The following is a 15069-nucleotide window of genomic DNA, read 5'->3' as shown; positions in this document are numbered from 1 at the left end:
CTCCAGCGGTCAGTTTACAGGAGGCGGAGAACACCCCGGACAGGTCGCCATTCCATCACCGGGGAACAAAGATACAAACTGGAAATATTGGGAATATTCAACCCGTAAGAAATTGTTAGCCTTCTCCCACCACCAATCTCTATTCTGGTAGTTTAAATTGGATCCAAATAGCGTTAACTCCCTAACATGACAATTATTTGTTCTGGAACGTTACCCTACTAGTAATGTGGTTAGGCCCTGGTTCCTGTACTTTTAAAAGAATGGCCCCCCAATCATTAGTTTTGTTACTGGAAAAGTTTTCCTGGTGCGGAAATGCATCTTTTCTTCTGATTTAGCGTGTTCCCCTGCAACAGTATTTGCCATATAAAAACGTCAAACCCCTCATAATCTCATCATGAGGAAACACTGAGGTCATGGTATTTAAAGACCAGATTACTCAAGGTATGCACAAAGCATGACCATCCTAAAAACAGATCTATCAGCCTTACATTCCCTTTCAATTTCTCAAAAGTTGCTGCCAGTCAGCAACAATGTGCCGCAGCATCAGATGAGAAATTAAATCCAGCTAATATTTATTCAAAGGCATCTGAGGGGGCTTGTGTTTGTGTGTTCTAATGAATAAAACACAATGTTTATCCTCCCTGTTTAACATTAAGTCCCCATGAACAGTCACAGGGACCAGGAGAATATTTACTTGTGTTTAGGACACCAGGGAGTTGGATTATCTGCTGGCGGCTTTGTAGTTTTCTGAAGCTTCCCCCTGTGTGACATGATCCAGAGAGAGCGCTCTTATTTACTCACAGGTCCTGTGAGTATAGCCCTGCTTATTGTTTGTTCTTATGTGGCACTCCTCCCGAGGAGTGTGCTCCAGTGGAGACAGACAGAAAGAGAGACACACTAACGCTGTGATCATAATGTTGGATTGGGACGATGGAGTCCAGGAGGACAGACGGGAAGGTGTTGTCAGAACAGACTGCTCTGTTAGAAAGATGGGGCTTTATATTGACACGGGACATGTGAAGTGTGGAAGGGTTTTTTTTTTTTTTTTTTTTTTTTTTTTTTTTGCAGGACCCGTGAAGGAAATTCTCATTTATACCGAAAGGTGGCGACATTGGGTTTTTAAAACCGTGCAATTGAATCCGACCAACCCCGTGGCGTGCTGGTTTCAAACACTCAACTCTCTTCACATTAATACCGTATCTGATGCCGTTTAGTTCATGGTGAAATAAACAATGAATCTACCATTTAAACATAGAGGTGAGTAAAGTCGATTAAAACTCCTGATGACACTTTGAATTACACAAAACGCCCGGTTTAGAGATGAAGGGTGGGAACTAGTTTGTCATTGACTTAGCAATTAACAATATTCCAACAAAATATCATATTTGCATACAAAATCCCCAGCATGCAAGCTATGTGACAAAAGGGTTAATAAAGTCTGGCTTCTCAGAAGGTAGTGCTTCAGTAAAAAGCTTAACTGTACTCCTGGTGCATTTTTATTCTGTTATACTTTGTGTTGGGTGTTGCAAAATTAAAGTATTTGTGGCAGTTACGGTAAATAATGAGCATCCCATTTTGAAAATTTACATTGTAATCTTCATGATTTTTGTACTCAAATTTCTTTTTCTGTTTAAAACGACAAAAAAAGATGAGTGCTAATTTTCTAAAATCAGCCCCTCGATAGATTTGGACAGTTAAAAAAAACTTTTTCTTCTATTATGCTAATTAAGTCAGTGGACCGGGCGTGCTCATTGGCTGGGTCTCAGTCAATTTCATATTTCAGTCCTGACGTCAGGACGCCTATAAAACTAAGCAATGGTTTTTAACTCGTCGGCTGACTGATCTCTTTGAAAAAAAAAAAAAATCTATCAATCCTTGGGTGGAGTTTTTTTTTCCCCTACCATCCTCCACAAGGCAACTATTTGGCCGGGACACATACGTGAACCTCCTCAAATTGGCGCACTAATCCTAAAAGGAGCCATGAAGTGTTAAACGGTAGAAACAGAGAGAGCGGCGCTCAGACACCCGCACGCTGGGAGAGAGGGAGGAAACAGCGCTGCTCCAATGCGTCTGTGCAACACAGACTGAAGAGAGAGAGAGAGAGAAAAAACTTATCGACTCACAAAACCAGAACCTGCGCAGCGCAATTAATGCGAGAGAACTCACTTTTCCTTCTGTTTTGAAGAAAATAAATAAAGAAATCAAGCTGGCTCAGTGCGTGTCTCAGCAGCCTACTTTGACAGGTGCTCCTCACCCCCTTTGGAGGACTGTCAACAGCAAGAGGATGGCATCAGAGCTGGCAATGAGCAACTCCGACCTGCCCACCAGTCCCCTGGCCATGGAATATGTTAATGACTTCGATCTGATGAAGTTTGAAGTGAAAAAGGAGCCGGTGGAGCCCGATCGCACCATCAACCAGTGCAGCCGCCTGGTCGCCGGGGGATCCCTATCTTCCACCCCGATGAGCACGCCTTGCAGCTCGGTTCCCCCTTCTCCAAGCTTCTCGGCGCCCAGTCCGGGATCAGGGAGCGAACAGAAGACGCACTTGGAGGATTTCTACTGGATGACCGGGTACCAGCAGCAGCTGAACCCCGAGGCTCTGGGCTTTAGCCCAGAGGACGCCGTAGAGGCGCTGATCAGCAGCAGTCACCAGCTCCAAACCTTCGACGGCTATGCCAGAGGGCAGCAGTTCGGCGGAGCAGCCGGGGCAGGAGGCGCCATGGCCGGGGAGGAGATGGGATCAGCGGCCGCCGTGGTATCCGCGGTCATCGCCGCTGCGGCAGCCCAGAACGGGGCTCCCCACCACCACCACCATCACCACCACCACCACCACGCAGGGGCACACCATCCCTCCTCCGGGTCCCAGTCCGGCGGTGGCGCGGGGGGCAACCACCAGCACATGCGCCTGGAGGAGCGCTTCTCGGACGAGCAGCTGGTCACCATGTCGGTGCGGGAACTGAACCGGCAGCTCCGGGGAGTCAGCAAGGAAGAGGTGATCCGTCTGAAACAGAAGAGGAGGACGCTAAAGAACAGAGGCTACGCGCAGTCCTGTCGGTACAAGCGCGTCCAGCAGCGGCACGTCCTGGAGGGGGAGAAGACGCAGCTCATGCAGCAGGTGGACCACCTCAAGCAGGAGATCTCCCGGCTGGCCAGGGAGAGGGACGCCTACAAGGAGAAATACGAGAAGCTGATCAGCACCGGCTTCAGAGAAAACGGAGGCTCCAGCAGCGACAACAACCCTTCATCTCCGGAGTTTTTCATGTGAGTGTCGGCGCTGAAAAAAGTTTGTAATAGGTGAACTTCACATTGAAACACAAAGAGAGAAAAAAAAACTTATAGTTTGCGCGCAACTTAAAAGACAGTTGTGTGTGTTTGATAGCTGATCGTTAAATATCCTTAAGTTCAAAGCAAACCAAAAAAAAAAAAAAAAAAAGAAACTGTTCTCTGTCATTTCAACGGCATTTTCATCTCAAAGCGAGAGGATTTTGTTTTATTTTATTTTATTATCTTTAAAAGACATCATAAATAAACAGGCTCCACGCATTCTTTAAGGATCCAAGTCCGCCTCTTAATGTTTGTCCCCAGACATTTTTTTTTGCGTAAAGAAGCTGCCCAAAGCCTCTTTCTGCGCCGCATCCAAATTTGTTGAGTGGAGAGAAAAAGAAAGCCTAATTCTCCAGGCTCAGCAGCTTTATTGTATGTGTATTTTAAATGTATTTACATACAGTAAGTAATATCATTGTCACTTCACCCATTTGAATTGTTTTGTGAAAAATATCCAAACTCTGCCACATCAGAAGTTTGGAGACTGTTGTGAGAAAGTGAAACCATGCATGCTGGCCATGTACGGATGCTCTTTTAATTGTTCTTTTTCGTGTTTTATATTTTTTCTTTTGCTTTTTGGGAACTTGTGTGTAATTGTTGTTGTGTATCATGACTGCATTGTTCAGCTCCATTAATTAATATTTAAAGCTGATTGCGGCCAAGACTTTGGCTTGTGTTGGAACCACGTGGAGTATATGACGGGAAGGCAACTTTGTACTCAGTATTGATTTATACTAAAGCCCCAACAGAAAACACACAGGGACTCTTTTGAATCGGCAATTCTTTTCTGATTAACTAAAAGATCAAAAGTATTAATCAACAGGTGGGACTGATAATAAAATACCAAACTGGGCAATATATGAGTTGCTTTAATTCGACGAAAAGAACAGTTCATTTGTTGCAACAAATGATTTATTCGCTGTTTAAGTGTTAACTGTGCCTTTCCTTAAGCAACGCAATTATTAATATTCAGAACACTGCGGGTCTTTTTCATGATATATACCGGAATGTTTTAAAGTGGAGGTGCAGAATGCGCTCATCTATCACTCATCAATAAACCTTCACGTATGGAAAACAAAATAATTATCCTGATCCTCTATCTTTTTGCTTTGTTTTACCTATCATTTGTCTCATTGTTTTTTGTTTTTTTTAAGGCGCTCCACACACGCCGCATTTTCTCCCTCTTCTGACTGAAACTGAAATGTAAATAGCAATAAAAATGAAAGTTTCAGATGCGGTTTTAGTGGCTCATTCATTTGTTCATACGCATGTAGTTGAAGGTGCAGAACGAGGCAAATGTTGAGCGCAGGGCGCGTCAGAATGTCAGCTCCAGGATCAACTCCTGCTTTAATGTCAAGCTGCACCTGGTGAAGTCGTGCATTTTGATTTATATACATTTCAACATCCTAATTGTTGTGAATAAAAAAACATTGATCCAGCGAACAAATGTATATTTTCCTCTTGCTATACATAACATAAAATGAAAACGACGGACACAACCTGTTCCACAAATGCGGGAAAAGGAAATAACTCTCTTTAAAAGATTTGAGAGAAAGCTTGAAAATTTATTTTCTTTTTGCCACCATGCATGGGTATTTATGCTGCTAAGCCTCCAATGAAGGCAAAGTTAATGATTGATTTTAGAGTAAACTTGCACTTTTTCCTGCCCCACTAGTTGAACACAGTAGTCAGTCATTTTTGACTGGCAACACGCAAAGCTGTCCACGACTAATATGATACAGTTTGTGTAAATTGAATAAATCATATATCATGTAAAATGACATATTTTCTAAATTTCTTAATTTGACATTCTTGAAAAAGGAAAACAGCAAAGAAAATCTGAGGCATTACAAACTAAAACTACTAATTCTTTTCAACCAAATCATGCGCCAGATTTAAGATATCGGTCATGCCAGTGTAATTAGGCGTTAGTTTCTGTGTTTAAAGTTACATTTGTTACGTTTAGGAAACGTATAAATACTGAATAAAATAAGATAAAAAAAATAAAAAAAAACAGGTGACGCTCTCGCAGTGATTTGGATTTGCAGCGGCAGACAGGTTGCTAAATCCAGACTGCAGAGGGTTTCAACCCTGTGCCCCTCAAAGAGCAGCCCTGTAAGATAAAGGTGGAACGGGCTCTGAACTGTGCTGCTGTGCAAAATCAACGCCACCACAACGCCTTCTGCTGGAAGCCTCTGTGGTTATGAGAAGTGTGCGTACAGTACGTGTAGACGAGGGGAAATGCATTTTCTCTCTGCAGGAACCATTAGCAATCAGTTGCATTTATCATGTTTATTTTTACATAAAAATTAGGACAGATTTTTCTTATTATTTTAATTGACATTTTTTTGTTACTGTTGATTTGCATGGAAATTTCAGAACAAACTGCACGCTGCCTATAGACTAATCCTTCTGTGCCTCACCTGGGCACCGTTGTCTCCCATGAAAGCCCAGGTTGAGGATGACGAGGCAGGAGAGCAGGAATGATATTTGTCTGTGATTAAAAGCGGGGAGTGAGAGACATCAGAGACGCTGGCTGCCATCCTGCTTCCTTTCAAATGATAAACGATCAGAGATGCACACTAGCTGAGAGGAGAGGGCCTTTTAGTGAGCGTGTCCACTAATTTATGGCCCTCCTATCTGATTAGGTCAATATAGTGAGCTATTTAATTACATTTGTGTTATAACCCCTGCAACTGCATGGAGACACTGTGGGTATTTCATGTCCCCTCTTTCCTTCTGCGAGGGCGACAGGATCAGTTGAACTGTTCATGGATGTCTAGTGTGATCTTCTCACGCAGACAACAGGAGACCCGCTTTCTCGCAGCGGTTCACCTAGGAGAAAAAAATGCTGATCACTGCGAGCTGCCGTGGAAATTGTGTAGGATGTGTTTTTTTATTTGTTTTTTTTTTAATTGTCGCTCATTTTGACCTCTAGTCACACCAAGGTACGGGAGAGTTCAGTAGCACTGATTCCACTTCCTGTATCTAAAGGAGGGCAGGAGGCACAGGAAGCAAGCGTTTCAGAGCTTCCTCCGTCGTGTCCTCCTTTCGTCGCCTTCTAGTTCACGGGAACAGCGTGCACATGCAGAGCACAGACATGGTGCATTATTAATCCCATCATTATAAGGTGTAATTCTATTCTCAGGCTCGGTATATTGACTTCTGTGCTGTGATCATTTGCAGTCTGTCCAATGATTAGGTTATTAAAGATAATGTAGTTGTCTGCTGTCACAATATTGGTCTCTTCTCTTTCAGGTCAACTATGGGAAATCGCTTTGAAATTTATCAGTATTGACATTTGAATCATCATCATGTGCTTTGCTTTAATGTCTCAGAATTAGTAGGACAAAGGATGTGCTCATTGTTGAGTGTCTGTTTGTGTGCAGGAGCTCGATATTCAGCGAGCAATGTCTTATGTGTGACCTTGTGGTTGGGGGGGTGTCAATGTGCTTTAAATATGAAGCAACGAGTCGGTTTATCATGATGCTGAAGTATTTTCCAGCTTCATCTTATCACTTTTAAACCATGCTAATATAAGTTGAAGAAGCAGGTGCTTGTTCTTTTTTTTCCCGTAAGCAGAATCAAAATGTTCCAACCTGGAAAGCTGCTTAACAGTGAAAGATTCACCACAGATTCAACTCTTAGGTTTCTGATTTTAAATTAAAAATGAATGCCCTGTCAAAAGGAAAACGTATTTTGCAACAGTAGGAGTCACACAGGCATATTTATTTCATTTCCTTTCCCTGCTTCCCTCCCCCCCATTATAAACCCCCACACCCAAAGGGTTAAAAACAAATTCGCATTCAAAAGAGGAAACGTTTTCAATCTTTTCCACTCAATCTGCATCTGCATCACTCCACGCGATAAACATTTACATTTAAAGTGATTTAAATCAGCTGCATTCATGTTCCTCTGTGCTCCGTCTATCATCCAGCGCTGGCAGTGGCGGAGCTGCTCCCTCCCCTCGCCCTCTCGTTGTGTCCTGAGTTATGTCATTTATTTGAAACCCTAATAATTTACCTCTTCCCCATCCTGTCGCGACTGTGCATGTGCAAAGAATGCTGCAGCTGTAAACATGGGTTCCTTCTTCCCCGCAGATGCATCTGGGATATTTGCTTTCCCTGCAAGAAGGAAAGCATTGTGAGGGAAATTTAATTGTCTGGGTCTGAATTTGTAGTTCTGTGCCTCTAGATTTGCATTTACACGTGCAAGAAACTGCGGTTGGAATGAACAGCCGTTGAGAAATGGAGATAATTTGGGTAAATAAGATCAAAGTAGTTTAAGTTTCAGAGCACACAGGCGGTGGAAAGTTCTGGAGATGCAGGAAGCACGGTCGGCATGCATGAGTTTCTGTCGTGCGGGGTGGAGCTGGAGCCAAGCCCGACCCTTGTGTATTTTACCTGCATCTCAATGAAGCAAGGGGTGATTTACCCTTCCTCTGCAGGCAGCCTCTCCCTTGGCCAGTCAAACAGACATTGATCTCTTTCTCAGGCAAGGTGACCGACCGCGTTGTTCAGCCACTTCCAGAATCCCGACTCTCCCTTTCATTTGTACCTGGGAAAGGCCTTGACCCCAAACACGGCTGCCATGTCCAAGCCATCTGCACGTGGGCCTTTCTTTTGGGAGTGCGTGTCTGTTTGAGTAAGCCAGAGAGCGCACACCAAGCGGAGATGTGTGCACACACTTGTATCCAGCCACCCATGTGTATACTTTTAATTCTCAGGCCTCTTTATTTCCCCAAAGGTTCATTTACCTGGGTATGAAATGTAAACTTTCAAAATGTAGTCAGTAAACATATGGGAGTCAGTCAGGGGAAGAGTTTGGTGAACTTATAGCTTATAACCCTTTCCTGTATTGCAGATCAGTCACTGTGAATTCCTCTGGGTTAAGAGTCCATCTGACGGCTGTACGAATCGGATTACAGAGAAATGGATGGTTTTCATTGACACTTAAAGATGAATAGAGGAGCATTAATAATCTTCAGCACTCCGTTGCTTCAATTCTTGGTCTCTCGACCAAGAAAAAAGGTTTATTTTAGTTTGATTTATGATTATATTTATGGGTTCTATCTATCAGCAATTGCCCTTGATGTTGGAAATGTACAAAAAATAAGGATTATTTTAAGTAATCATACATATGCTACTTTGACTTAAATGGATCAATTGTGAATAATGCACTAAGATTTTAATTGTTGCTCAAGGGGAATGAAAGATTACTAAAATAATTTTTGGCTTCCAAATGCTGGACTATATAGTTTGATATTCTGAACCCTGCGGAGTTTTGAATTTTAAGATTAATTGGCTTTGCTTTTAAATTAAATGTCTAGTTAGTGCCTGTGAGTGTTTACAGTAAATGTATGCACGCATACAGTATACTCATGAGTTTAAAATCATATTGATTGCTTTATAAGCATTTGACTGATGCTTTTTTTTTTTTTTTTTTACTTTTGCTTGTCTCTTCATTTGAAACTATAGCTAACAGACAGGTAGGTAGGTAGGTACCTTATTTTGGACCATAAAGTGCACCGGATTAAAAGGCACACCATGAATTAACCTGTCTATGTGTGTCTTTGTCCACATATAAAACACACTGGATTATTAGGCGTATCATCAATTTTTGAGAAAATTTAAGGATTTTAAGTGTGCCTTATAGTCTGAAGAATACAATAGACCGATAGACCGATAGATAGATAGATAGATAGATAGATAGATAGATAGATAGATAGATAGATAGATAGATAGATAGATAGATAGATAGATAGATAGATAGATAGATAGATAGATAGATAGATAGATAGATAGATAGATAGATAGATAGATAGATAGATAGATAGATAGATAGATAGATAGATAGATAGATAGATAGATAGATCCCAGATTACCAATTCTATTTATACACATCCTAGTACATGCATTTTTATGTTGCATATGCATTCCAAATGAAACACTGACTTCATATACATCAGTATGTGCATGTATTATTTTCACGACCTATCATTTTATACATGCATATCCATCCGTCGTCTATGCCTAGGACATCTCCAGGGGTCTTTGCTCGAGGGACGGGTCCATCGCAGGGCAACACAGAAACACACCATGGGCAGAGAACCATACACGCACACATCCCTAAGCACAATTAAGAGAGAGAATTCAACATAGTAATCACGTTTTTGGATCAGGGTTGGATGCTAGAGTACTTGTACAGACTCCATGCATGCACAGGCAAAACATGCAAACTACATGCCAAAAGGAGATCAGGATCTGATCTTCTCGCAGCAGTACAACAAAGCTAACCCGTGCACCACTGAGCACGCAGATATACATATAATTCCAAAATATTTGAAAGATTATAAGGAAGTTATTACCTCATAGTTGTGTGTAACTGTATAACATTTTGTGTCATTAACTTCAAATAATTTCAAAAGAAAAGTTTGTTTGGTTCTTCAATACCTGTTTTAAAGATAAGATAGACTTTACTGCTCTCACAGTGGCAAAATTCACGTGTCACTTTTCCATGCCACTTAGCTCTCTGCAGGATTTTCTTTGGTCATTTACTGACATCCACACATTTATGCTGAATATGGCTCTGAAAGCTACATCTCACTACTGTTGGACTTAATGTGTTATTAAGTTAATTGTCGTTTCCTTCTTCTTCAGGACGTCAAGAAAATTCCTCCATCTGTGATAGAGAGCTGTCTTTTCTTGGTCCCCCCAGCCTGGAGACTGCGGTAACTCATCCTTTTGTTTTATTTGACAAAAAGTGTGCTTTTCTAGAACGCCATCTTTCTTATGTGATATTGTAAACCTAGAAAAAACAATTACATTTTTTTTTCAAGAAACTGTTTAGCTGACATAAAACAAACCTCGGCAGAAATTATTTGGGTGCATTAGACGATTTATATTTTTTTCTGTTGACCTAACTAAGCTGTTTTGCGTTTCTTATTTACTTCCTGGTGTGACCAAATTCCCATTTCTTCAAACTTTTACAGCATGTTTTGTTTTGGGCTCTAACAGTGTCCCCTGAATGACAGTGGGTGACATGCATAGTGCTCATGGGATGAGACCAAAACCTTTCACCTCTCCTCTGACCTCCTCTGCCTTCCTTTCATCCTCTCCGCACTCGGTGTGAGGGAAAAAAAAGAACCAAAAGCCCTGGACATTATTTCAATCTTGACAAAGAGATGGATGGATGGTGGGACTGATGCAGTGAGACAGGGAAAACAACCACTAGTTTTTCGCCGTCTTGACATTTCCAGTAGAACAGCTGTAGGAGATGGAAGAGATCAGGCGGCAAAGAGCAGCCGAGAAGGAGGCAAGGAGGGAAGTTAGTGAAGGTGCTGAGGGATCGAGGAAAGGAAAGGCACCTGGATTCCCGCGTCAGGGTGAAGGGGGACAAGAGGAGGTGTGAGGGGTGAGGAATGGATGGCAGGAGGGCTCCTGGCCATGGATGCAGACAGACAGGCAGGGTAACCAGAGGCAGGCGGTGACCTTCTCTGCTTCTGGAGGATCGAAGGCTTTATTTAATAGCCTGGTCAATGCTGGGTGCTGCTGAGGTATCAGACTTGCAGTCAGGCGACTCATCACCACTGTAATACAACTCTCTAACGCCAACCCCCTCTCCAACACACACACACACACACACACACACATACACACACACACACACACACACACACACACACTGACACAGGACAGGACACTCTCTGGACACCTCAGGTTTTAGCTCATGCAGTTAAAAGGCTGGACAGTGGAAAACTACAGCATCAGCATCAGCTAATTTTACTGTGCAGCTGACAGCATACTCTGCTTTCCTCATCTGTTCTGCTTGCAAGGCAAATGCGTATTTAGTTTTTATTTTTTTATTTTTTTTAATACTCTTCGTCAGAAGGCCTTTTCTTATACGGAAGAGCCGTTGAACAGGTGGAAGCGCTGGCAGAATTCAGGCAGGTGTTGGAAGAATTGAAAAAAATAGGCAGAAAACAGGGGCGTAATGCAGAACTCCTGCATCTGTGTGTGCATGTCTTTGTGTGTGTGTGTGTGTGTGTGTGTGTGTGTGTGTGTGTGTGTGTGTGTGTGTGTGTGTGTGTGTGTGTGTGTGTGTGTGTGTGTGCAGCACGGGTTCGTGTGTGCCTGCAGCATTAGGACACCTGCATGCTTCAGCACTTTCTTGCTGTCAGGAGCACTGAGGTCACAGGGAGGGGAGTGGAGAGGGCACATTAGAAGGAAGCTCCAGAGCCCCCACCCACCCACCCAGGTCTTCTCCGTCTCTTCTCCGGTACCACCCTCTGTCCCTTTTTTCCTTTCTTTTATCCACCGTCATCCCTTCTCCATTCATCGTCCCCTCGCTCTGACAGGTTGAGTCAACTGCTTTCTCTCTTTTTGGGGGTGGGTTGGGGGTGCAAGGTGCCTCTGTGGCTGACAGCAGGCAGGTCAGGTTGGTGTAGACACGGCAGCGGAGGAAGGACACGTGCCCAGGTCAAGGTGTGCGTGAAGTTAAAAGGAAAGGGAATGTATTTTTGAATGTATGTATCTACGTGCTGAGCTGTTACATACCTTTGTCTTCTGAATACATTTTAGCTTCACTTTTAGGCTCAGCGTGATGCATTTGAGAGTAATGTTACAACATGCAACTTTAACATATTAAAAAGCAGACATTTTTCCTATTCCAAACAGGTTCAAAATTATACATACATAAAAAGCTATACGTATGAATATCTAGTAATTTTTAATGGATTCTTACCAAGTTACAGAGAAAAAAAACCCTTTGTCAAAGTCCAAAGTCATAATTTTGACTGAATATTTGACCATTTTTCTTATGAAAGTTGGTAGTTTTCATTTAAATTGGTCGGTTTCCTACCACTAATTTGGCTTTAAAGCAAAGTGTATTTATTTTCGATAGGGTTTATAGGCCCGGGCTATTGATGCTTCATGTTAGCCCATTTTATTCATTCAAAAACAAGTTTTAACTGTTTGGGATCATTTTCCCTTTGGGCCAATCAATTGTGTCCAGGTTTCAGCAATGCAGTTACTGATTAGTGTTAAAGTTGAAGTATTGGAGGTAGTCATCCGTTCTCGTTATTTCATTCACTTTTTAAAGTGCATCAGTACCAATTGCAGTAAAATAGCCCTACATCATGATGATGCCACCAACACGTTTAACTGATGGATTTGGAATGGATAAAGCAGCCTAACCTCTGTAAAAGCCCAGACCTTGGATTTTTTTTAATTTAAGTAAACCGTGCTTTAACACTGGCCCATGGCAGGAAAGCAGCCAGTGTAAATGAGCGATACCATTTCTGCCAGGAAGATGGTCAAAATATCCAGCCAAAATATGTAAAAAAAAGTTTGCTAATGGCTACCTTAAGGTCTTATAATCCTATTTTTGTGCATGTACTTAAAAATGAAAAGACAAGTATTTATTTATATGATCATTTAATATACTATATCTGCAAGACATTTTTGGTCACCACCTCCGAAGGTTACAGTTTTGACATCATATACCCTAAACATTGTAGGAAAATGTTCTAACAAATCAAATCAGCTTCTTTTTGGCATATAAATGTGCGTAAAACTGCAACATAGAAAATCAAAAATCTTAAGGATAGTTCTTTTTCGATCTGACCCAAATGTATGATTATGCCGTAGCAATGTACCTCAGTAAAACTCGTAGAATTGCACCATGACTTTTGTGTTTTTGTGCAACTCCAATATTATTAGTGGCTCTCATTTGGCCACAGCTTGCAAAACTTTCTATAGGTGCCTCTGGATGGCTGTAAAAAGGGTGTGGTTCCCCTGCAACTTGCTTATAAAAAATCCACTTTGTGATCAAACTTGCTTGCCCAAATCATGTTTTTAAAATGTATTGAAGTTTTATGTTATATCATTATTCCATCTCGTAAAAAGAGGAGTTCTAATGCCTTATTGAATCATGGGTACCGCACTGCAGCGGCAGGGCGCCGCCATTTTACAAACAATGCCTGAAATACACATCGGAAGTCTAAAACAAAATCGCTGGAATTTTTCACTAACCGGACGTTAATGAAGTCATAATAAATCCACCGACCTTCGGTTTAAGTTTCCTCACCTCACTCTCTGCAAAGGTCCAAAACTTCTGGTATGAACTTCTAGCATTGATTGTAGTAAAATGGCAGCGCCCTACAACTGCATTAGAATGCCTCTCCATGCTCAAAATTATTAGAAACTCCAGACAAGCATGTAAACTTCTGACTGGCATCTAAAATGGCGCGGATGTAAAACATTTTTTCCACCCACAGCGGTGGCCAACCTGCTCAGTTATCCAGAGCCAAACCCAAATCCTGCAGCACTGTAAAAAGCCACACAAAAAAAAAAACATCCTCACATTTTTGATAATTTAAATGCCTTATAACGTAAACCTAAACAGTTTTTAACATTTTCATAACAGAATTTCTTTTTTCTCAACGGATTACTTGAAAATAAAAACAACTGAAGCCAGATAATGTCCTGAGGACTTCGTAGGGCAGTGTCCTTATAGAACTTTCTGGTTTAACCGTGCTCTCCAATTGCGGATGGGTCGAAGTAACCGACAACATAGACAGCTGAACGGCAGACTGAAATTAATAATTATTTTCCAAAATGAATGATAAAATGAAAATACGCCACAAACAGTTACAACGGGAGCCTTGACAGATGAGTGATGTCGCACAGGGCAGAGGGAAGAGTTGCACGCCGATCGGGAGCCGTGTGTTTGCCACTTCTGCTGCAGCAGAGAGGGAGCTCCTTGTAAACTTTCAAACTGCTTAGGAGATTTTAAATTACACACTCAACATATTTCTGTTAAAATCAGAGGGAAACTCTGGAATAAACAGCTGGCCAATTCCTGAAGAGAAGTTCCACTTAAAGAAGTTGAGTTTTTAGGAGGGAAACAACACATATCAAGGAGTTGGCCACACAATCCTCTAACTCTGAACTGTCATTTATGAAACACTGCTGAGTCCTTTTGTGTTGTGCAGCGAGCAGGATTTGCTCCTTCCAGCGAGTGACATACTTCACTTCCCCTCACCACCTGGGTTATATATAACTACTCCAGCCGCGCATTGGGAGACTCATTACACCGGCATGGTTTGGTCGTGACACAGACGTCATCCCTCTCTCCGTAAAATCCAAATGACAAGGAGGATATGAGCAGGTTGTATGCTCATTATACGGCCTCGTCTGTAAAAGAGAGGAAGCAAGCAGAGCTGTGTTCTGAAATCCGGAAAAAGGGGAGCGGAAAAGAATCGCTCTCGCCACTTGTTAAGATACACAAGTTGAACAGTTGTATTTAGGCTTGAATTGTTTTTTAAAATGCATGCTTTTTTTTTTTTTTTTTGCTTCAGAGCTGATAATACTTGAGCAGAAAGCATCACCCTGGAGCTAAACCTTCAAACATCAACCAACTTCTCTCTTTTTTTTAATGCTGTTAACACATTTTTCTCTCTCTCTCTCTCTGTACTTTCAGCTTGTTAGATCCAAAATGCTTTGTTTTATTCACGTATAATTGGCTTCAAAGCCCTTACCACAGAGTGGGAATGTCTGTGTGTTTGTGTGGGAGCCTCGGAGCCTCTGTTGTCCTCAGGTTGTGACTTACAGAGGAACTGGTGATGAGCCGGAGGTTAGAGTGATATAATGTATTCGCCTGAATCCCAGCAGCCCAGGGCCTTCCTCTTAAGCCTGCAGTCTCCTTCTCTACACACACTTCTGCAAACAACACACACACACACAC

At 42.0% G+C, this 15069-nt stretch overlaps 1 protein-coding gene across 1 annotated transcript in view; it reads left to right on the top strand.

Annotated features, from left to right (window-relative positions):
• Positions 1–1829: 1829 nt before the first annotated feature.
• The window catches only part of mafb (v-maf avian musculoaponeurotic fibrosarcoma oncogene homolog b (paralog b)), a 58838-nt gene continuing 45598 nt past the window's right edge, over positions 1830–15069 (top strand). The window contains exons 1-2 of the mRNA XM_012879859.3: positions 1830–3261; positions 9984–10054. Coding sequence (XP_012735313.1) covers positions 2285–3261; positions 9984–10011 — 1005 coding nt within the window. The 5' untranslated portion in view covers positions 1830–2284 and the 3' untranslated portion in view covers positions 10012–10054. The remainder of the gene's footprint in view (positions 3262–9983; positions 10055–15069) is intronic.

Source organism: Fundulus heteroclitus, unplaced genomic scaffold (genome assembly GCF_011125445.2).
Source record: "Fundulus heteroclitus isolate FHET01 unplaced genomic scaffold, MU-UCD_Fhet_4.1 scaffold_93, whole genome shotgun sequence".
NCBI classification, from domain to species: Eukaryota; Metazoa; Chordata; class Actinopteri; order Cyprinodontiformes; family Fundulidae; genus Fundulus; species Fundulus heteroclitus.
This window is presented reverse-complemented; position numbering and strand designations above follow the sequence as displayed.